Source organism: Eriocheir sinensis, chromosome 37 (assembly GCF_024679095.1).
Source record: "Eriocheir sinensis breed Jianghai 21 chromosome 37, ASM2467909v1, whole genome shotgun sequence".
NCBI lineage: Eukaryota > Metazoa > Arthropoda > Malacostraca > Decapoda > Varunidae > Eriocheir > Eriocheir sinensis.
This window is the reverse complement of record NC_066545.1, coordinates 2,058,539-2,082,599: the sequence shown is the minus strand read 5'-3', so window position 1 is coordinate 2,082,599 and position 24,061 is coordinate 2,058,539. Positions and strand designations below refer to the sequence as shown.

General features: G+C 42.3%; 1 protein-coding gene across 1 annotated transcript; it reads left to right on the top strand.

The window, feature by feature from the left end:
• The first annotated feature begins 269 nt into the window (after positions 1–269).
• On the top strand, positions 270–23,753 carry LOC127008057 (G-protein coupled receptor 143-like). Its single transcript, XM_050879589.1, is given in 10 exon segments — positions 270–606; positions 7,978–8,216; positions 8,608–8,776; positions 12,781–12,878; positions 13,053–13,114; positions 13,116–13,229; positions 16,612–16,764; positions 17,723–17,891; positions 19,027–19,218; positions 20,477–23,753. Coding segments are annotated over 9 exon segments (1,278 nt in total). The 5' UTR covers positions 270–606; positions 7,978–8,069; the 3' UTR covers positions 20,651–23,753.
• The last annotated feature ends 308 nt before the right edge of the window (positions 23,754–24,061 follow it).

The following is a 24,061-nucleotide window of genomic DNA, read 5'->3' as shown; positions in this document are numbered from 1 at the left end:
AGTTCCCAGTGATGAGTTAGTTAGCCTCCAAGCCAATACCAAATCTTATGTGGTGTTTTATGTTCATATTTAACTTAAGAAAGTTGAGCAAACCATACGGGAAGTCATGAATCAAAGTTGATACAAGTTTAATAAAGCTGTAATATTTTTATGTAAAGCTTTCCAGGAAGGAATATTACGATTTTAGATATTTTTCTCCATTTTATTAAGCAACATCACTGAAAATACTTTTTTTTTAATTATTGCATACGGTAGTCACTCCCGCTGAGGTGCTATTATACGATGTTATACGGCTTCGTGTGGAACAACAGTGCATTATATAATATAGATACATGCAAGGTTTACATATAATAATAAAAATCTTTTCAAAAGGTTTATTTACAGTTATTTATGCGTAATAAAAACGTTCGCGAGTCTAGATATTGTACCCAATAGTGTACAGCAGAGGTGACAGGTGGAGGCGTGGCACCGCCGCATCACGTGAGGTAAACAAACACTTTCCCCCCGCCTCTGTTTTCTGACTCGCGTTTTGTTTTGTTATATTTTCTAAGTGACGTGTGACGTTAATAGACGACGAATGTGCTTCTCGCCGGACCGGGAAGACAGGTGCGTACACATGAGTTGGTGGCACACACACCCACACACCCTTGGATGCTGGTGCAGATCATCCTTGGTGCAGGTAACGTGAGCCGCGGTGTGTTCACGCCTCGCCTCGCCTGGACGCAGACAAAGGGTTGTGTGCGTGCTGAGTGTTGAGGGCAGGCCGGGGCTGTGCGTGGCGTGGTGAGTGGGGGCTGCCACCTAACAAACGGACTTGCCCATAAGTTCCACGGGTTTCTTAACTAGATCCTGTTCCCCGCCTCCATTGTTATCTGTCGTATGTGATTGTCATATCTCTTTTTGGTAATTGTGGAAAATCACTCCGCACCTCCAAAATATGATATTACACCTCCATATTATGGTTAAGGGACTAAATATATGTCCCTTAACCATAATATGAAGGCGCAAGTACTTAAAAGTAAAAAAAAAAAGCCGAATTAATCCCCTTTCCCCAGTGATCTTGGGGGACCCGCGGGAAGTCGGGTTTTTTGGGTGGGGGAGCATATTTAAACTACTCCAACCGAACTTTACGACCTGAAGCTAACAGGGGGGCTGCCCCCCTCGACCCCCCTGCTAACCAATGGGGGCTGCGCCCCCCCTGGACGCCCCCCCCTTACCTCTACTGGACAGAATATATTGTTGCAGCGTGGAGAAGGAAATAGTGAAACCGCTCGGCAACATCCGGGAACGTACGCCAAATAGCTGGCAAAATAGTGAATATGCCTCCCGAACCTGGGAATGTTGCTCCTCGCATCTACCGCATGTGTCCGCTATTTCTTCATTACAGATGCTGGTGAGTGGTGAGCCGGGCAGGGGGAAGCCAACAAACAGCTGACCACGATGCCTATTATACTTATCGCACATATGAAACCAACATAAAAGCCTCTCAGACCAACTACTTGAACTCCGGAATCTCTTACATTTAATACTCGATTTTCCTTTAACACTCAATCCCTTAGCAAGAGAGGGGTTCCGTGCATTTATTGAGCAGGCACACTGTCGCCATCAAAATGGCGCTGGCCACCATTGGTGTTTTTATTTACAAAATATATATCTTCGCCGTAAGTAGAGCACAGAAACGCTTCATTTCAGGTAGAAAGCATCATTGCAATAGCTGCTTTTACCTCCACAATTTCCCTGGTCTTCATAGCCCTCCCCACTACCAGGTGTTTTAATTTTGTTGAAGGGGAGAGGAATATTATCTGTTATTTCTTATCATCACTTGTCGACGCAGTATATGTTTAATGCGCTGGTAAAACTAGAGTAGTACAATAGTATGTGATTCCTTGGAGGTGCGTAGTGATTCTCCATATTTACCCTATTTTTAAAAGAGTTCACTAAAGAAGTGCTCACAATATGATCTGGTAACTTGTTCTAGTCATTAGTAATAACTTGGTGAGTAAATGAGTTCTGTGTTTGCAATTTGCTGCATCTGTCCTTGAAAATCTACTCAGAGTACTCAGTAAGACAAGGACTAAGGGAGCTGGGCATTATTTCAGAACTACACCAATCTCACTGCAGAGGAAGCCTTTTTGCTACATATATGAAATACTTTCCTTACATAGAATTCATTGCCGTATTAATTTGTTGACACAAATCACTCATTCATGAGATGTTGATAACTTAAATTATAGTCTGTTGGGGATGTTTCAAGGGATTTATTTCTGTTTATTGCATTTTCCCAGTGGATTGCAAATTAGATTAGGTTAGATTTTAAGTTTGATCAGGTCAGATTTAGTTTGGTTAGATTGTAAAGTATCAGATCAGAAATTAACCTTTTTTTTTGCCATTCTTTTCCACTTTCATTTCTAGGAGCAGTGCTTGCATGTTTTTTTTTTTTTTTTTTTTCCGCTTGAGCTGCTTCCATTATTGTGAAAAAAGAAAAAAATATTCAGTACCCATTAAAACTTACCAGAAAAAACAGTTTTGTCCACCAGTGTGAGACAGGTGATCTGTAATTTAACTGAAAGGTGTGTGTAGCCAGGAGAGTCACAGGTTTGTCACTATTCTGTCTGTTTTGTCTTATTTCATATCTCCACATGGTCTTCTGCCAACCTTGACTGCTACAATTTCTGTGTTGCCACTCTGTTACTTTGGTTGTCCATCTGTTATCAGTGCTACACATGATATGACTTGCATAGTCCATAACTTTTTCTCACTAGTCACTGCAATATCTTGAACCTTTGTCTGTTTTCTAATCCATGATGCTCTCTTCCTGTCCCTCCATTCCCCTTTGTGTGCTTCTTATCTTTCCTTGTAGATCTCCCATGAGTTGCCACATTTCAGAACTGTATCTCTGGACTGGAAGGATACACTGATTGCACACTTCCTTCTCAGAGAGAGTGGCAGGTTGCTATATATGATGTTACTATTATTACCAAAGCACACCATCCCATTCTCTTTCTATTTTTTTTTCTTCTGTGGTCTGAATTTGTCCTGATTGTTTGTCCTAGATATGTGTATTCTTCTACCTCTTCAAGTGCTTGTTTCTAAAGGTCATATTATGTAAAGAACCCATGACAAATGGACAAACATATTAATAGAGTGGGAACCCATAAATTACAGAAGTGAAGAAGCAAACAGAGAACCAGATGAAGATGTGAAATTAGAGTGTTTGCCAGAGCATGATGGAGTACACTAACATACTACAAAGGGATGGGGATGATGTTAGGAAAGTCTTTTATCTTGCAGTGGACTGATAATAGTTAAATATGATGATGGTGATGTAAAGAGAAAAAGTCAAGGTACTGTTGATAATATGTCAATACAGTGGAACAATGGGTGACTGTCAAAGGATAAAGCCAGCTGAAAGATTTAAAAGGAAAGCTATTTTGACTTATGGAGACCCACTTGAAAGGGTCAGAGATAGAGGAGTGTGTTTTGGGGATGTGAGAGAGAGAGAGAGAGAGAGAGAGAGAGAGAGAGAGAGAGAGAGAGAGAGAGAGAGAGAGAGAGAGAGAGAGAGAGAGAGAGAGAGAGAGAGAGAGAGAGAGAGAGAGAGAGAGAGAGAGAGAGAGAGAGAGAGAGAGAGAGAGAGAGAGAGAGAGAGAGAGAGAGAGAGAGAGAGAGAGAGAGAGAGAGAGAGAGAGAGAGAGATGGTTAGGCAAAAGACAAGCAAGGTCAAAGATGAATGGACAAACAGACAGGCTGACATATGCAGACTGACTTTTGTATAGATAGGCACAAGGATGCAGAAACAGGGAGCTAATAAAAGTTAGACAGAAAGACATTTAAAGAACAGACATTAATAGACAGCCAGACACTCACACATACTGACAGACAAACATACATATATATTGGCAGGGAAGCACAAGCAAACAGACAGACAGACAGACAAAACAGTAAGAAAGGCAGACATTGGTAGACTAAGGAGAAAAAACATATATCCCTGACTCAGCCATGAAGGAGCAGCTTAGGTGAGTCAGCAGATTTATTTGCTCATGACACCGCCAACATCAGCAACAATAAACTGAGATTCATGAGTACGTACAGTGGAGGAGAGAGAGAGAGAGAGAGAGAGAGAGAGAGAGAGACTAGATGAAGTAATGAAGGGAAAGATGTAAAGGAAGAAAAAGATGAAGGGAAGGATGAGAGAAAGAGAGAGAAAAGGGATGTGGATGGTTAAAGGAAGGTAAGAAAAGGGGGCAAAGAAGGGAGAGGTAGAAGAAAGGGGAAGGGAATAGTGGAAGTGGAGGGAATGTGAAGAAAAGAGGAAGAAGAGAAGGGGAAGGAAAGAGTGGTAGTAGGATCGGAAAGGAATGTGGTAAAAGAGGAAGAAGAGAAAGGGAAAGGGAAAAGTGATAGTGGAGACTGGAGGAAATGTGATGAAAGAAGAGAAAGGGGAATAGAAGAGTAGTAGTGGAGACTGGAAGGAATGTGATGAAAGAGGAAGGAGGGAAATGAGAAAGGAAGAGTTAGGAATGTTAGAAAAGAGGAAGAAGAAAAAAGGGAAGGAAAAAGTTGTAGAGGAGACTGGAAGGAATGCGAAGAAAGAAAGAATTAGTACCGTTAAGGAGCTAAAGGAATAAAAAAGGGAAGGATAATAGTACAAGAGGGATGTGGTGGGATAGTCAGTAAATATAAGGAAGAAGAAAGTAAGGTGAATAGTTCAGGGCAATACAAGAAGAGTAGAAGAGTGGGAAAGTGAGGTAAAAGAGAGTGTGTTAGAGGGAGATGGGAAGCAAAGGGCAAGGGGAAAGCCGATGGAACAGTGCTCTACCTATCGCTGACTTTGGTGCGCATGATGGGGTGTGGGAAGTACTGCAGTGGCTTGGGGGGTTGTAGGTTATGATCAGTTAAAAGACCAGGGTAAAAGTACTTGAATGTTGTTTTAAAGTGTGGTGGAGCTCATCTCACTGGACAATCGCTCTTTCTGTGACTGAATGGTTTTCTTGTTTCTTAAAGTCCTGTGTCAACTCATTTTGTTTGTCATTGTCATTATTGTAGTCTTCCTCTTCTTCCTCCTCCTCCTCCTCATTATCATAATCATCATCATCATCAGTGTCATTCTGCTTCCTCTCTGTATTGACATCTTTACACGTACCAGCTTGCCTTTTTACATACTACTTTATTTTCTTCTTATAAGTAGAAAAGGAAAAATAGTTGAAATAAGGTAAAATAATTTGGTTATCTTTAGTAGAAAGGAAACTGTTACATGAAGCTCTCTTGACATTGCATTAGTCATTTGAAAACACACACACACAAACACACACACACACACACACACACACACACACACAGAGTAAAGGATTAAAAAGATGTTTTATCTTGCAAATGTTAAAATTTACTTTTCGTTTGTTTGTTTGTTTTGAAGGGAGGAAAGGTATGGACTTAAGAGGTGAATTAGGATTAAAAATAAGTTCAATGGTTATGAGACAAAAAGGCTATGTAAAAGAAAGGTGGAGAGAGAGAGAGAGAGAGAGAGAGAGAGAGAGAGAGAGAGAGAGAGAGAGAGAGAGAGAGAGAGAGAGAGAGAGAGAGAGAGAGAGAGAGAGAGAGAGAGAGAGAGAGAGAGAGAGAGAGAGAGAGAGAGAGAGAGAGAGAGAGAGAGAGAGAGAGAGAGAGAGAGAGAGAGAGAGAGTTGGGGGGGGGGGGGGTGGAGATTGGGGTAGGTTGGAGGAAAAGGTGAAGGTAGCAACTCCGAGCCCCTCCCTGCCTCCCTCCTCTTCCTAAGCCTGCGAGGTGAAGCTCAGTCAGGCAGGCAGACACTGGCTCATGTGGTGGGGCTATTATATGCCCATGATGCTCTTTCTCTCTCTCCCTCCCTCCCTCTCACGTGAAGACTAAGAGGATGAGGTGTGCAGCTATTCTTCTCTCCCTCCCTCACTCTCTTGCTTCCTTCTTACTGGTGGAGTGTGTGGAGTGAGGTGGGAGTACATTGGGGTGTGATGGGGTGGATGGTTGATATGTGGCTGTCTGTGGGTGGCAGTGTTGGGGGAGGGAGGGTGTTTGGTGTGTAGGTGTGTTGATGATACAGTGGAGTGTTGCAGGGGGAATAGGCATAATGGGTGTGTATTTAGCTGTCTTTTGAGAACTACAAGAAGTGATGGGAAGTGCTTGTGCTTGTTGTCCATCATCTTGCTGTTGTTATGTGTTGGGGGGAACTGAACTGTCTTAAACATTCCAGCAAATAGAAAAAGATAAAAGTAGTTGGTGCTTGTGGAAAAGATAAATGTGGGAAATTATGATAAACAAGATTGATTACTAATGAAAAAGAGTTGATGTTATTAGAAATATGATAAATGTGGGAAATTAAGAAAAACAAGATTGGTTACTAAAGTTGACCATTCAAGACTTGTTATCCAGTGCCATAATCTCAGTTCACCAATCACCCCAACCAAACAAATCCTCATTGAGCCCCACCAAACAGAGGGAGAGGAAAGGGGTCTGTCAACATGTGCATTGTCAGAATTGTGAATTATGAAGATGAAGCAGTACGGTACTCAAGAACTATAAGTGTTTGCATCATGATGAATTATATCGGGGAAGATGCCAACCCATCATCAGGCGGGATACTTAGTAAAGTTTGACAGCCTTGGCCAGGCCAAACACACTAAGAGTAAAGTGACTGTATAGAGATGTTTAAATCCAGGAAATTTTCACATGGTTTCAGAGTTAAATCCTTGCAGTTGAGTGTGACCAAAGGGAAAGTACCCAGCTCAAAGAGTTTTACAAGGAAAGTCACGTAAAGCCTTGCAGGCCGTGAGGAGCTACAGCAACATAGTAACTCTTGTAGGCAGTATTGAACACATGAAGAACCTACAAGTAATAAGTGAATATCTCTGGTGAACCTTACTTTGAAAATGGTATTTGGTTCAATTGTGAGTAAGGACAGTCACTGCACTGCTCATACATACAGCTTTTAATCCTCTATTACAATGTGGTTCGTAAATTTGTTCTTGAAAAATCTTGGAAAAGAATGATTACTTAGTACCTCCAGCCTGCCCTGTGTCTTGGTGTACTTTTTAATTATTTATTTATTTATTTTTATTATTTTTTTAGCACTTTGTTTGTCTCCATTACTATAAGCAAAAAAGTCATAAAGCCAAACACAGATGAGCTAGTCCAATAAATATTTACTGTGTGCACCCAATTACACATGACCAATCACAACAGCACTTTTGTAGCCCCAGAACCTTGTATGTCTATATTTTAGTCATGGTCATGACACTTAACACAGCACACCCAGACCCTCATCATCCCTTTTGGGCTGCAAACTAGGAACTGGCCGAGTTTCCCCAAGGCTATGTGTTGTATATCGTTTCTGCCAATTCTTTCCTCCCACCCACATGCTAACTAAATATGCGAGCTTTGTTTGACTGTTTTGAGTATGCATTTCATGAGTTTTGAGGTTTCATACATGCATTTTTAAACAGTAGAGTCAAAAGTTTTTCATCTCGTTACATCCCCTTTTTATGCCCTTTGTCTTCTACCCTGTGAAGTCCCACTACATGCCTTCATCCCTACCCTGGCTTCATGTGCTGCACAGTTTTATTATGAACTTCATCCATCCCTGTGCTGTCCAACTTTCTTTTGTAAGAAATAACTAGTTTACTCTTTCATCCCTTTCTTTGGTAAACTCTGAAACGGCCTTCCTTTATTCATATATTGTATCTGTAATATTTTCCTGTCATGTTTTGGGCTCTTAAAATTTTCTTTGGCCCTCAGGTTATCTCCTTTGCTTTAAGGAAACACTCTGGAATAGTTGTTTGATGTCACCACCAGCACTTACCATTACACTTCATTCTTTCCTCTTGTCTTAGAGTAATGGGTTCCCACCATGGGCCAAAGGGCCGATGTGACAGAGATGAGCACCAAGGTCAAGCAATAATCTACAGTGTATGCCCCCAACTTTACCTTTATTCTTTCCTTTTCAAGGTAACGATGCAGAATGAACATCAAGGAGTCATAAGGCATACTAGGTAGGGAGGAACAAAAGTAGCAGGGAGCCTCCCCAGCGGTCCTGAGGCATGGCCAGCCCCACCATTGAGTCGCTGTGCTGTGTCAGTGTCACCAGCGACTTCTCCAAGGGCTTCCTACAGGATTTCCAGTCAGTGCCTTACAACACTGTGTCTGTGGTGGCTGCCGCGTGTGGCATCTGTGGTGCTGCCTTCCAGGTGTGTGTGTGTGTGTGTGTGGAGAACAGTGTACCTCTGGAATTGTATATCACATTTTAGATAGATACAGATATATAAATATATAGAGATAGATTTTTCTTTTATTTAGTTGGTTAGTTATAGCATATTCCATGTAAAGCATATTGACAAAAGTTAAATGGAGGCTTGGGAGGTTTGAGAGTTGTGTGTGGACTGCAGTGTGAAGGAACGTCTGTGTTTAAGCTCCTGCTTGCACCCACCCTTAGCACAGCCGTACCATCTCAGCAACACTAGAGGACCCACATGCCCTCACCTAGGCAAGACAACAAACACAACAGAGACGGTAGCCAACACAAAGCCCTTTTATCCTTATACCTTGTTTCCCCTTTCCCCCCACACACTCCTGCCACAGCTCCTGTCACGATCTGGGGACAATGTTGCCAATCATAATGTGGGTCGCAGCAGCACCAGCATCAGCAGCGTCGGTAGTGCCGGCCGGGGGGCCAACGGTCGGTTCCTGAGGACCCGGGGATGGCTGATCATCAAGTGGTTGGCCTTTGCAGACATGTTGGCATCCCTCGGTAAGCTGGAAGTGTCACCCGTCACCCTCAACATCACCCCCACTCTCCCTCTCACCCTGTACTATTCCCATCATTCTTATTTTCACCTTCATTCACCTTCAGCCTTATATTATTATCCACTTATTCATTTAGTCTATTTTCCTTTCCCTTCACTATCTTTATTAGCCTTCTACTAGCCACCTCCAGTCTCCCTCCATCTTCATTTTCTCTTTTATCTCTTCTCATTATCTTCGCTTGTTCTCTTTATCAGCCATTTGCCTCACCTAATCTCTATCATCTCCATTACCCCCATTTCTAGTTCTGCTTTACCACAACTCTCTATCAGCCATATCTTCCTCTTCTCTTTTTTTCTTCTTCTTCCTCATTTTCCCTTATGAGGTTGGATGGTTAGGCAGGTTGGGCGGTTTCTATCAGCCATTTTGGTTACACAATCTCCACTTTTATTTATCTCACTCTCTTCTCCCTATCATTCATCTCCATAACCCTCATCTCCACTTCTGCCTATCTTCCACCCCTCTCTCTATCAGCCATCTCAAGTACTCCATCTCCACTCCTATCCTGCCACTACCTATCCACTTTTCTCTTATCACTTCCTCTTCACCCTCAACCTATTCTACCTATTCTTTCAACTTCTTCCTTGCTATCTACTAATCCGTCTTCCTGTCTTCACCTCATCTTCCTTCCCTCTTCTTCCTCTTTTCTCTGCTTGTCCACATCCGACCTTCCTTCCCTCTGCTTGTCCACATCCGACCTTCCTTCCCTCTTCTTCTTCCTCTTTTGTCTACTTGTCCCCATCCAACCTTCCTTCACTTTATTTACTCCCTCTCTTCTTCCTCTTCTCCCATCTGGTCCTTATTCCTTCCTCCACCCCCTCATTCTTCCCTTTTTCCCTCTTTCTTCTCATCCTTCTATTTGTCTCCTCTCTATTCACTCTCCCTCTTCTTCCTATTCACCCATCTGATTGTCCTTATTCCTCCCTCTATCCTTTCCTTCTTCCTTTCATTCCCTCTTTCTCCGCATCCAGGGGCGTAGCCAGGGGGGGCACAGGGGGCACATGCCCCCCCCCCCTTCAGGAACTCCTTTTTTGTGGGTTTGTTGGAAGTTCTCGAGAATCACATGCCGTGCATGGCTGTGACCACCCAAATAGTGTAGATCAGCAGTTCTTAACCTGGGGGTCGTTTGGGGTTTCTCGAGGGTCCGCGGAGGGTTTGGGAGAAAATAATTAATTTCATTTATGTGAAGCGGCCAGCTGCTGAAAACATCAACCACAATCAGTCAGTCAGTCAGATCATAGCTACGGGGGGTTGGAGGGGGTATGTATGTGCTCCGCTCTTGGCTGTGACTCCCAAGGCGCAGCAGTAGCACCAAGGTTTTGAGTCATGAAAGTATGAGGCCAAGCAAACTGAAGGTTCATTTTGAGTCTTACCATAGCCAACTGGTGGACAAAAGCTTGGACTACTTCAAGCAAAAAGAAGCTGCTCTGAAGGCCAGTCGCATCGATTCCACTGGTCAGTTCACTCGTCAGAACAAAGCAGCGTGCTGGAGGCTTCATACAGAATTGCTCTAAAAAATCGTGCAGACCAAGAAGCCTCATGCCATTGGTGAAAATCTGATTAAGCCTCGCAGGTACACAAGCTGAAGGCAATTTCCTTTTTTTTTTTTTTTTTTTTTTTTTTTTTTCCGTCGCGGCCTATTGCGCCGGTTGGCTTCTTCCTGATGGGGCCTAATGGTCGGCCCACGGCTTCTTCCTGGTGGGGCCTGATGGTCGGTCCAGTCCGTTCTGGCGCATGCGAGTGTTTTATAGTGGCGCCATCTTGTGTTGGCTCATGCTGCCCCACGGAACTCATCTTTGAGCCTCTCTTTGGAGAGGTTATCTTGAGTCCAGGTTGATGGGTGGTCTTCAGGCCAGCATGTGGGTAGTCTTAGGCCACTCGGCAGTGACTGAAAAACCTCAGCTGTGCGGCGGCCAGGATTCGAGCCCGCGTCCCTCCTGGAGCACCTGAATGCAGGGCCGTCACGCTAACCACTCAGCCAACGCCTCCCCTTTTGAATGATACAGTCAAAAGTAGGATCTCGGACATGAGTGAGGATATTCTCCTGCAAGTGGTGAGTGCTGTGAAGAGTAGTCCTGTTTACTCCTTGCAACTGGATGAGTCGACAGATGTTGCCTCTTGTTCCCAACTTGTTGTTTATGTTCGCTACCTTGACAAGGAAGGTATGAAGGATGAGTACTTGTACTCTGAGCCAGTGGCCACAACAACTCGTGGAGAAGATATTTTCAAAATCCTAGAAGCCTTTCTCCTTATTAAACATGGGCTCAGTTGGAAAGCACTTGTCAGTCTGTGTACAGATGGGGCTCCTTCCATGATTCGTGAAGAATGTCGCTCCATATGTCTCCTTTACTCATTACATGATTCATCTTTATGCTTTGGTGATGAAGACTATCCCACCTGGACTTCAAGAAGTGCTCACAGACGTTGTGAAGATTGTAAACCAAATCCGAGGGAGCGCAACAACTTCAAGGATTTTTAAAGTGCTTTGTGAAGAAATGGGCTCTGACTTCTCTGTTCTCCTGTTTCACACGGAGATACGTTGGCTCTCACGTGGCAAAGTTCTGAATCGCGTGCTGCAATTTTGAGAGGAAATAACGATGCTGTTGCAAGAAGGTCGTACCTCGAAAGAAAATCTTCTTCACGAAATGATGCAAGATGACTGTTTCGTAACAAAGGTTGCCTACTTGGCTGATTTCTTCTCTGAAGTGAATTCCCTGAATATTTCGCTCCAAGGAAACCTTGCAGTGCTGCACACAGTTCGTGACAAAGTGGCAGTTTTCAAGTGTAAGATTCAACTTTATGTGAAAAGAGTTCAGGACAGTGACACAACTTTCTTCCCTCATATGACAACTATCCTAGATTCTATGGCAAAAGCTGAATGCACTTTCCGTGAGGAGATCTCAGCTCATCTTCTGGCAGTGAATGACACCATCGAAAGTTACTTTCCAGGACTGGATGACCGCTGTACTGATGCGGGGATCTCCAGACCCTTCTCAGTGAAGGACAGTGCCATCTGTGATACTGATGTTGCTGCGAAGGTAGAATTTCCTCAAATTCATGAGGATACTCAGTTGAAAGTCGTTTTTCTGAACAAGAGCTTCCGACATTTTGGGCGACACTGAATGACGACTATCCTCTTCTTTCGGTGCGTGCACTGACCATACTGGACCTCGACCTATCGCTGCGAGGCTGGATTCTCATCATTGATGGCACTGAAAATGAAGGCACGCAGTAGACTTGTGATTGACAGCGACATGAGGTGTTGCCTGTTGAGCACTGCTCCTCGCTTTGATGTACTTATGGCTGCAAAACAATGACATCAATCCTCCCACTGATTGAATAAGTAGGTTTTATTTTATGTGCATTAGTTCCGTGGATTTTGAAATAGCACTTGTAGGGGATCTGTGGCATTTTTCAAGGTCTTTTATTTGTAATATTTTCTATAAATCAGGATCTTCATATAGTTTTGTTTTACCTTACCTTTACACAAAGGTCACCATTACAAAATTTATTATAGGGGTCACGGCAATACCCTGGAGAGTCTCAGGGGGTCATACGATGAAAAAGGTTAAGAACCTCTGGTGTAAATCCTTATCAGTATTGAGAAAGACTGGTAAAGATTGTGCCCCCCCACCCCTACCCCCCCTAACTGAAATCCTGGCTATGCCCCTGTTCTCATCCTTCTACTTGTCATCATTTCTTTCCTTCCATTCACTCTCCCTCTTCATCCTACTCACCCATCTCACTGTACTTATCCCTCCCTCTATCCTTTCTTTTTTCCTTCACCCACTTCCTACTCATCCATGTATTTGTCTCATCTCTTTCCTTCCTTCCATTCACTCTCCTTCCTCCAACCTGTCCACATCTGTCTTCATGCCTTTCTTCCCTCAACCTACTCCTCATCCTACTCATCCACTACCTCTCCTAACCTGTCCTTCCCTCCTTCCTCAGGTATCCTCATCCGTTCAGCGTCCTGGCTGGGGGATGACACATTTGGCTCGGGCCCAGATGACAGCACTCTTGGAAAGGCCTTCTGCATTTTGTCCTCAGTATGTGTTCCTCCTCAGCCTCTTCCTCCTTGCTGGTATCATCACTCTTATTATGTATACTGCCATTTTTTTACATTTTTAAAGGAAGCAGCAAAAGTATATTACAACAACAAAGCCCAATACCACTGTTCCTATAATCCCCTATCTTCACTGATTCTCCCTCTACTTCCACAGAGCATCATCCATTACTTCTACACAGCCACCTACATCTGGAGTCTGCTGTATGCCCTGGACGCTGTTGGTGATGGATGGCAAGCATGTGGACCGCCGGCTGTACCACCTCATCGCCTGGACCGTCCCCCTTGCCCTCTGTCTCACTGGCCTCCTCCTCCTCTACCTCCCTGACCTCAAGTGAGTGTGTGAAGAGAGAGTGTTGCCTGATTTTTTTAACATAGTATTTGTATTTAACAAAGATGCTGGTTTGGGTTTTTACTTCTATTTCTGGGACTGAGTTAGTTAAAAGTGTTGGATTATCACAGTTAAGTCAACACAGTACAAATTCAGTCTTAAAAAGTGATATAGAAAATCATCAAAACCAACTTACCGCACCTTGAAAAGTGGCTCAAAACAAACAAATCAGCCACATTAGTGTTAGTAGACTTAATATGATGTTTAACCCGGTAGCTGCAGGGATCATGTTTCTTAAAGACCCCTCTAGGCGAGAAAAATGAGAAAAAATCATGACTCACACAAACCATTCATAATATACGTATATCAATGAATTTGTGATCAGTTTATGTATCATCTATATTGGGGGTTTATATCATGGCAAAAATTTGGCCCATTGTTGGTACACAGTAAAGCCACAAATTTGGCCCGTCGCTGCTACCGGGTTAAAAATCGGGCGTGAGCAAGATGATGGTTTCTATGATTTGTATATGCTTCCATTTCTAACACTCTGCTTCTCATGTCTTCCCCTCCTCCTCTTATTTCTTTTCCTGCTCTGCCTTCTTTACTTCCTTGACCTTAAGTCAGTCTGAAGGGAGAGAGTAAGGGTGCGAGTGTATCATGATCACTTGAGGTATTCATGACCGCCAGCCAGTACCTTCCTTGAAAGTCTTGATCTTGGAGCTGCATATTTTTGGGTACGCCTGTGTCATTCACCACATCCTAATCATGAGCTGGACTCATCATTGCCAGCAAGTACCTTTCCAATTATAGCAAGCTCATTATATAGTCATTCTCTGGGTACTACTAGAACCACACACCACACCTAACTGACTCTTGGTCATCCTCTCTTAGCTGTTTCGGTGAAACCTTTGCTATTGCGCTGGACATATCAAAAGCTTTTGATAGGGTCTGGCACAAATCTTTGCTTTCCAAACTACCCTCCTACAGTTTCTATCCTGCTCCTGTACCTTTATCTCCAGTTTCCTTTCTGACCGTTCTATTTCTGCTGTGGTGGACGGTCACTGTTCTTTCCCTAAACCTATTAACAGTGGTGTCCCACAGGGTTCTGTCCTATCTCCCACTCTCTTTCTGTTGTTCATTGATGATCTTCTTTCCAAAACGAACTGTCCTATCCATTCCTACGCCAATGATTCCACTCTGCATTACTCAACTTCTTTTAATAGAAGACCCACCCTACAGGAACTTAACGATTCAAGGCTGAAGGCAACAGAACGCTTAGCCGCAGACCTTACTTTTATTTTCAATTGAGGCAAGAGGAACCTGGTGTCCTCCAACGCCTTCAACATTTCTCCACCTATCCACTCGACACAATCTTCCAAACAACTATCCCCTATTCTTTGACAACACTCAGCTATCACCTTCCTCAACACTAAACATCCTCGGTCTATCCTTAACTCAAAATCTCAACTGGAAACTTCATATCTCATCTCTTAGTAAATCAGCTTCCTCGAGGCTGGGCGTTCTGTACCATCTCCGCCTGTTCTTCTCCCCCGCACAGTTGCTGTCCATTTACAGGGGCCTTGTCCGCCCTCGTATGGAGTATGCATCTCATGTGTGGAGGGGGTCCACTCACACAGCTCTCCTTGACAAAGTGGAATCAAAGGCTCTTCGTCTCATCAGCTCTCCTCCTCATACTGATAGTCTTCTACCTCTCAAATTCCGCCGCCATGTTGCCTCTCTTTCTATCTTCTATCGATATTTTCATGCTCACTGCTCTTCTGAACTTGCTAACTGCATGCCTCCCCTCCTCCCGTGGCCCCGCTGCACATGACTTTCTACTCATGCTCATCCCTACACTGTCCAAACCCCTTATGCAAGAGTTAACCAGCATCTTCACTCTTTCATCCCTCACACTGGTAAACTCTGGAACAATCTTCCTTCATCTGTATTTCCTCCTGCCTACGACTTGAACTCTTTCAAGAGGAGGGTATCAGGACACCTCTCCTCCCGAAATTGACCTCTGATTTTGGACACCTCTGTTCGGGAGTAGTGGGCTTTTTTTTTTTTTTTTTTTTTTTTCGCCCTTGAGCTGTCTCCTTAGCGGTAAAAAAAAAAAAAAAAATTGCTCAAGGGAGGACAGTAACCGCTCCTTGTCATCGGAAAAATCTCAGCTTGAACAGGGCTCGAACCTCAGCCTGACAGGGCAGAGCCTTAATCCAATGAGGTATCAGTGTGTATGTGTGTAGGGGGGGGGGGGGGGAGCACAAACTCCAGCTGTGCATTTTTTGTCTTCTTAACTTCCTCTCTTAAAATATACCCCATTTATTTTTTCCCTCCAACAGTATTAATTCTCCATCTTCCTCTACATCCTTGTTCCATGCCATCTCTTTTCTCCTTTTCTCATGTGTGTGTGTGTGTGTGTCAGGTTTGGGTTCAAGTACATTTTGTCGTACTCGAGTCCAAGAACGATTCCACTTCGGTATCATGAATCCAAGTACAAGTACTCAGTTTTGTGGTGGAACTCGAGTTCAAGTACCAGTTCTTTTGTTCTGTACTCGAGTCCAAGTACAAGTAATTTTTACTGATTTAGCCTTATGATTTTTCTGCTTTTCTGACTTTTGGCAAAAGGCAAACTGACAATCTCTCTTTGCCCTGGTCACCTGACATTACCTCAGTGTCACCTCATCTCAGGGCCAAGGCCACCTGGCCTCCCCAAGCCCCAAGCTTAGGACACACCTTTGTTAATCCCTTAATCTGATCTCACCTCCACTCATGCAGGTCATCAAACACCACATCAGCCACATGTTTGCAGTTTTTGTTGTACTCAAATGTACTTGAAAGAACTCATAAAATTGTTGAGTACTTGGAGTCCAAGTACAAATACAAGTACAAGTACTAAGGATCTTTTTACCTCAAATACGAGTACAAGTACAAGTACATGATGTTGTGTACATAGGCTAAGTACGAGTACGAGTACATGTACTTGGACCCAAGCCTGGTGTGTGTGTGTCCGTATGTAATTCACCACCACGGCCTGATCACTGTTGGACTCGTAATCGCCAGCAGGTACCCTCCCGACATGATCAAGGGCTCTTTATCGTCAATCTCTGGGTACTGCCAGGACCTCACACACCACCCACCCCATCCCCCTTGCTCAAGGGGGGCCAGTAACCACTCTTAGTCAACGGAAAGAATCCGGCATGAGCGGGCTCGAACCGCCGCCCTGTCAGACTGTGAAACCTGGCAGTGCAGCGCTCCAACCAGTTGCACCATGGAGTGGTGTGTGTGTGTGTGTGTGTATGTGTGTGTGTGTGTGTGTGTGTGTGTGTGTGTGTGTGTTGTCACTGTGTACATTTATAACTCTGAGTATGTCTCATTCCAGCTGCCACAGTAACTCAGTGAACCCCTACCTGAGGTTCCTGCCCAACTACCTGAGCACCTTCGTGCCCATCGTGGTGGTGATGATTGCCAACCCCATCCTGTACCGCCTTGCCTTCTCAAGGGTGGAGCGCCAGATCATGTCCACTCGGGGAAGGTTTGTCTTTGTTGGTGTATGTGTGTGTGTGTGTTGGAGGGAAGCATGTTTAGGTTATTGTTTGGTGGTGTGCTGGAAATCTGTATCACATGTGTGTGTGTGTGTGTGTGTGTGTGCTGTGCTATGAAGGAAGAGTGTCTAAGTGTGGATTGGATTGCTAGATAAGGTTGTTTGGAAATGTTATGACTGGGGGCTTTGTTTGCTTGGTCTTTTATGTGTGGGTGGGTGTGGGTGTGCTGTGTTATAGAAGAATAAGTGTCAATGTGGATCAAATTGCTATCTAAAGTTGTTGTTGGAGGTTGTGAGTGTGGGTGCTGAGCTTAAGTTTCACATATAGTTGCCAGAAAACAAAATATAACCCATATGTAAAAACTGAAAATACATACACACCAAAAAAGTAAGACCACAGCAAATTTCAAAATAATACAGCTCACTCTGAGTGTATAGCCCAGTGGAATAGTCTGTCTTTTTCTTCTATTTTCCTAAGATAACTAAAGTGAGACAAAGTGACTTAGGGCATCAGCATAAAAATTAGATCTGCTTTAGAAATTAATGAATTTTCAGTATTTCATATAAACTGTTGCCAAGGAAGCATTTTTTGTACTAATTTTGGCCTGTTTCTGCTTTCCCTTTTAATATGAAAGAATGTGGCAAATCTATAACTTCCTAGAAAACAAAATTCATGTGTGTGATTTTTGGGTGAGGGTGAGGAAAGTATGTAAATTCTGACCACACACCTCCCACCAACCACACACACTAGACATGACTTCCATTCACACTACACATGTTACAACACCCACACTTATATGGACATACATCATACCACTTCCACAGACAGCTCAAACCCCTTTCATAGATATATACGCATACCTTACATTTCAAAACACACACACACACATACACACACACCACTCTCACCTGCTCGCCACACCACTCACCCTACCCCCACTGCCCGCAGGTTCACCCACACAGAGAGACGGGTGGTGGATGGCCTGCGGCGGAAGTTCCTGGCTATCAACGGAGTGTTTTACCTGTGCTGGCTGCCCAATGTGCTGAACGGCATCATCCTGTGGAGCGCCTGGGACCACCTGCCCAAGAGTGTCATCCTGGTGGTGTGGTACCTCATGGTGAGTGATGGGGAGTTGGGAGGACAGTTGATTAAGAAGGGATAGGTGATTATGCATGATTTGACTGACTGGGTGATTGACAGCTGATGATAGTTAAAAGGTGATGGGAGGTGATGATACCCGATTGATTGATTGATTGGTGGTGTGATACATAATAGGTTTAACAGAAGTACTCAGCTTTGATAAATAGCAGACTTCTGAGGACATGAAGTTTTAAAGAAAGTTATGAAAAGAATAAGCTGACAAGATTGTTTATACAGAGCTAGAGATGGATAGATATGTAGAAATATATTTTTATTGTGTCGTTTTTAGAACAATGCATTCTCTTGGCAAGCTATTCTTCAGTGCTGCAGTTGTCCTAAGTTACAATTAAACTTGGGTATGATGTATAATATTCTGGTGATTTTCTGCCACTCAGTCTCGGTAAGAAACAGTCAGATGTAAGTAGCTCTCCAATATGGACCACTGAGCACCATTTGGATCTGCTAACCACTCAGTCACCACCTGCTGAGTGAAGCTTCAGCTTGTAGGAGTCATTGTTCACAGAATTATAATGATAATAGTTTGCAAACATGGTTCACTGTTGATTATGTAGTTTCTTAGTCATGAGCCAAGTGTAGTGAGGGTGGGGGTGAAAGGGTGGTGTCACATTGTAAAACTGAAATTCTTATCAGTCTCATACATTTATTTTTGATTTATTTATTTATTTATTTATTTATTATATATATATCTATTAATGACTGTATGAGACACTACCTTCATCCAGCAACTGTGACTGATTTCCACTTCAGGTGAGTGGTTAATGATAGACAATCAGACTCAGAACACATCATACACAGGGCCATAGAAGAGAAGAGTTTAACCAACTTGATGACAGGCACCTTGTTGTTACCAAAAGAGCTGTGGAAAATTCATATTGCTGATGATACAATGGTGTTTTTTTGTGCTCTAGGTATGGTTGGGGCTCTCAAAAAAGTACCTTGAGCATAAAAACATTATTATATGAACATCAGTATGAATTTTGCACAACTCTTTTGGTGACACCATGGTGCCTGTGATGAAACTGGGCAATCTCTCCTATTCTGTGACTGACTATTCATGCACAGCCACTCACCTCCTCTTCCTCTTCCCTCAGGCTATCCTCAACCCCCTGCAAGCTGTGTTCAACTCCATGGTGTACCGGCGATGGGACGGAGGCTTCTCCCTGTCCCTGCCACCATGCCTGCTGTGCTTGTGTCCCTGCTTCCGCCCCAGCCAGTCTCCCCCCGTGATGATGACAACGGCGCAGGCAAGGCAGGGCTGCGACAGCTCTGAGGATGAGGGGCAGGTGAGGTTCAGGGATGTGTGGTATTAAGGGAATATCATCTTACCTTTTGAAGTAGTTTTGTATATCATTTCATTGCATATATTTTGGGGCAGTATTTTCCTTTCTATCCATCAGGGTTTCCAAGTATTTACCTTGCAGTTAGTAAGCATCAAGTGGTAAGAACTGGACAGATCAAGGGTGAAAGCAGAGGAAATGTACATGTTCAGGAATGTTGATGAAAGGATGAACAGAGTGAGGAGTAAGGTTGTACTGGAGGAGTGTGTTATGCAGAGGTTATGTGACAGGCAAGTTGTGTTTGGAGTGCTGAGGTGATTCTGTCATAAGGAAAGAATAGAAAGAACCAAATTGGTGAAAAAGCTAAGGTCTTAAGGAAAGCAGAGAGGAACAACTAGGAAGATCAATGAAAATGGGAAAGGTTGCGTAAAGTATAAGAAATGAGAAAGGAAATGCAGGTAAGCCGATTATATTTTTATTTATTTATTTATTTTTCTTCTAAACAAAAAGGCTGCTCAATGGCAAAACAAAAACACAATAAAAGTTTGTAAAGCTCTGCCCCAAAAAACATACAGGAGTAATCCCAAAACAGTTTCCTGAAACATTGATAACCACAAAGGAATGCTATATAGGTAACTCTCATTTTCAACCTTGCACCTAAATTTTGTAGTCTGTTGTTTATTTCTCTCACAACCATCTATGAATATATTGAAGAGTCATGGTGCATCACACACCCGTCTCATACTCATGACAGTATGAAAACTCTAATTTGGTTCCCCATTCACTCACACAGAGGCACTTGCATCCTTGTAGAAAGACTTGACCCCTTCACGTAGTTGCTCTTCCACACCGTATATTATCAGGATCCTTCCTACCTACATTGTGATATTATTCTAGTTTGCTTGAGAAAATATTTTTGTTTTGGTGTTTTCTGCATTTGTTGATATATTTTCACTTATTATTCATCATTACATAATTCAAAAGTAGAGCAGTGGAGATAACTTTAGATATGAGTGAGGAGTTTGGAGGCATGCAAGGAGTGTTAGGTTGGGAAGTCATGTGGTAAAAGAGAAGCAGAAAGTCACAAACAGGTAGTGAAGTCATGTGTGAAAAAAATTGAATGAACTGGAATAAATTTCTAAAAATTAACAGATTATAGGAAAATATTTAACTAATACCTAATTTTGTCTCCTTTCTCTCTTTCTACCCCCATCTCTCTTCTGATACTCATCCATGTCTCCCCCTTTTTCATCTTACTCGACAGATCAAAGTTGGAGGGAAGACCTACTCCCGCCTTAGTGCCACCTTTACTAGGGGAGGGGAGAGAACACCCCTCCTCTCCTCTGCCTCCCACAGTCACCAGACCTCCCCCCCACCCTCTGCACCCCCACTGTCCCACTTTGATGACTCTGGGGACTGGAGGGGCAGAGAGGAGTGATGTCACACCCACACACATGGCAGACCCATGGAAGTATATTGTTTACCCTCCCCTGATCTCTCTCTGTGTGCTGTGCCCTCCCCCCCTCTTCCCTCTTCTGCCCCAGCCTTCTCTACAACTCATCTGTGCCTTTGGGTTTGAATATTTCATATTAGCTCAGTGGCAAAAAGTTAAGCAGGAACCTAAAAGTTTACTAAAGTCGTTGGTGTTAGAAAAGAACTTAAGTTCAGAGGTAATTCAGAAAATTGTGGAAAGTTAAGTTTTTGTCTTTCTACAAATTTAAATTATACCACACTTCAGAAAATGTTGGATGCAAAGGCCCATCTATTGAAATACTATATGCATCATAATCACTCAAAAGTCCAAACTGATTGTGATATTGTTACACACACGGTAATATTTTGAGCAAGAGTAAAGTTTAAGATTATGAGATGTTTTGTTATGAAGTTATAAATGTTATGGAATTATTTACTTTGATGTATAGATCTGAACTGTTTTTCTAGTGATAATGTGCTGTTTGTATGACAACGAGGTGTTCCTGTTCAGATACTTGTGCAGGGCCTTCTCTTATTTTTATCTGTTTACTTCTTGACAGAACATTTGAACTGTGGCCAAAGTGTTTATCATATAGTCTCATTAGGAAAAGAGGATGTAGTAACGCTTATTAGAATAGTTTATAGTTGAAATATGTTAACCAGCCATTATATCCTGAAGATAATATGACAGTTTTAGTTAAGATTATTTTTGAGATACTTGGGTAGGGGACAGGGCTACATTGAAGAGTATGTAATATAATCTTGGAACTCTTTGGCTTGTGAGTCCATGATGGCGATGACCCTTCAGCACCGGAGGACACAGGGTTGACTATATCATGTATGCCACTGCAGTTTACTCTCCTTAGGTTTCCTCAGGTGTCCTTAGTTAGCTTACCTGTATGGGAAGCTGGATGGCTGGAGGGACACTGACTTCCCTGACCAGTATTCAGATTTAGGTCCACTGACATACGGTTGGTAACACAAATCTTCACAAACTATGACAGTAAGTGGAGAGGATTATGTAATATGTACCAAATATGTGGACCAACATAGTAATGGCTGTACTATTAGAGCAGCAAGTGGACAGTCCTATTGTATGTGCCAAATATTTCTGCAAAAAATGAATGAGCCTCAGTTACACAATTATTAAGTCCAGGATGGCAGTCTTATGACATGCAAAAGACTGTCAGAAACAATATCTTCTTTATATCATATTTCTACGTCATTCAAGCAATCACTTTTCTCCATTTTTTACATATGTTGTTTTCTCTGTTTAGAATACTGAAATAATACTTCCTCTGTGCATAGTATTAACACATTAAACTAATCCACTTTCCTGCCACCATTCTAGCTTGTATTAATTTTATATCGTTTTTCCCGTCTGCATAGTACTGATACATTGAACTACCTACGTACATTCCAGCTTGTCTTGGTTATATATAATTTTCATCCTCCTCACTCTCCAGTCTTCATATTTTGTGGGGAATGGCATTATACTTAAATAGTTTCCTTAGTTAAATAGTTTCTTGCCTCCTTCCTATATACTTAGTGTGTGAGTGATTGGCAAGATTATAACCCTGGACCAGAAGGTCAAGCTTGTGCCAACTGTCAAAGATTCTCTTCTTTGCTGTGCTTATGTTGCCTTGTTTATAGTCTCCGTATAGTTCACACTGTTTGGATTCCCATTATTATTCATCTTAAGTGTGTTGTAGTATCAGCACACATACATTCTGTGGTGGAAAGACAGGCAGTGCAATAATAATGGCATCATACTTATGGGCATGTCTTGGTTATTACTTTTGTCCCCAGATCATGCCAGCCCAAATACTATATAGAGGGTGGAGTAGGATTATTATTATTATTATTATTATTATTATTATTATTATTTTTTTTTTTTTTTTTTTTTTTCAGAAGCCATGGTGACAGCTAATACATGCACTCTTTATGGCACTATGTTATTATAATTATATTGGCAGCCTTTACATATTCAACTTGATGTATGTATACAAATTTATCACTGCTGCAGCTTATAGTCTTTATCCACAATATTATGGGGTGAAGAACCCAGAATGTGTCAATGCTGTCTCTCTAGGCGAGAAAGAAGTGGAATGAAGGTTAATCAAGAAATTTACCTTGCCAGTCCCTTCCTGTTACTATTTCTTAGTAAAGCTGAAGCAAGAATGTGACAAAAATGACTGGCTTAAGCACTGTTATGGCCTTACTGACCTCACAACAAAAGAGAATGAAAATAAAACAAGTATTAAGACAGGATTTTGTTATGATGTTCAAGATTTTATATATTTGGAGTTATGGGGAAGACAAAAATGAATTGAGAAAGTTAGCTAAGAGGGGTTTTGTTGTTATAAAAATAAAAATAAAATAACTGAAAAACAAATAGAATGAGGAAGACCAAATGCTTGTTTATTCATTTATTTTCTTTTTAATACAGGAAGTGCATCCAGTAAATCACTAAGTAAGATAACCTGATTTTGTAATGAATGTAATTCATTTTAATTCGCTTATATTCTCTCAGTTCTTCATTGCACGATCCACCAGATATATTCAACACATAAATGTGAACAAAAAATATTTGATGTGAAAGAAACGTTTAATACTTAGTCTCAGAATGGTCTTTTAAAAGTGCCTTTCTTCATGTTTGATGATAATAATGTATTCCTCCTAATCTTATATTGCATGTTAGTGAAGAAACAAGTCACCACAACATTTTGTGGAACAGTTTTACTAAAAGCTCTAATGTAGTGCTTCTAGAAAGGGTGATGGTGAGACCTCAGAGTTAAAAAGAATATCTTCTGTGATGAAGTGCTCAATAGTTATATAAATACATGAATCTCATATCTTCAGGGACCAGTATCATGTATGTACTAGACCTTAGTGAGAGTAAAAGTTATAAAAGTTATTGATAAAAATGATAGATTATTTTTAGGGGGTAGCAAATTTATCAAAAATTATGTATATGATCGAGGTCTTCATTTTGTATTACACAGAAATTATAAATATGTGCAGAATTTATTAAATATTGAAATTATATTATTACCTCACTAAGAGTTCATTGAGTTTTGTCTTATTCCTTGTGTGTGTGTGTGTGTGTGTGTGTGTGTGTGTGTGTGTGTGTGTGTGTGTGTGTGTAACTCACCACAGCCTGATCACGAGTTGGACTTGCAGTCGCCAGGAAGGACCCTCCCGACATGAGCAAGCTCGTGCTCATTATAGTCAATCTCTGGGTACTGCCAGGACCTCACACACCACACACCCCATCCCCCTTGCTCAAGGGGGGACAGTAATCACTCCTTGTCAGCAGAAAGATTCCGGCCTGAGCAGGGCTCAAACCGCCACCTGTCAGGCCATGAAGCCTGGC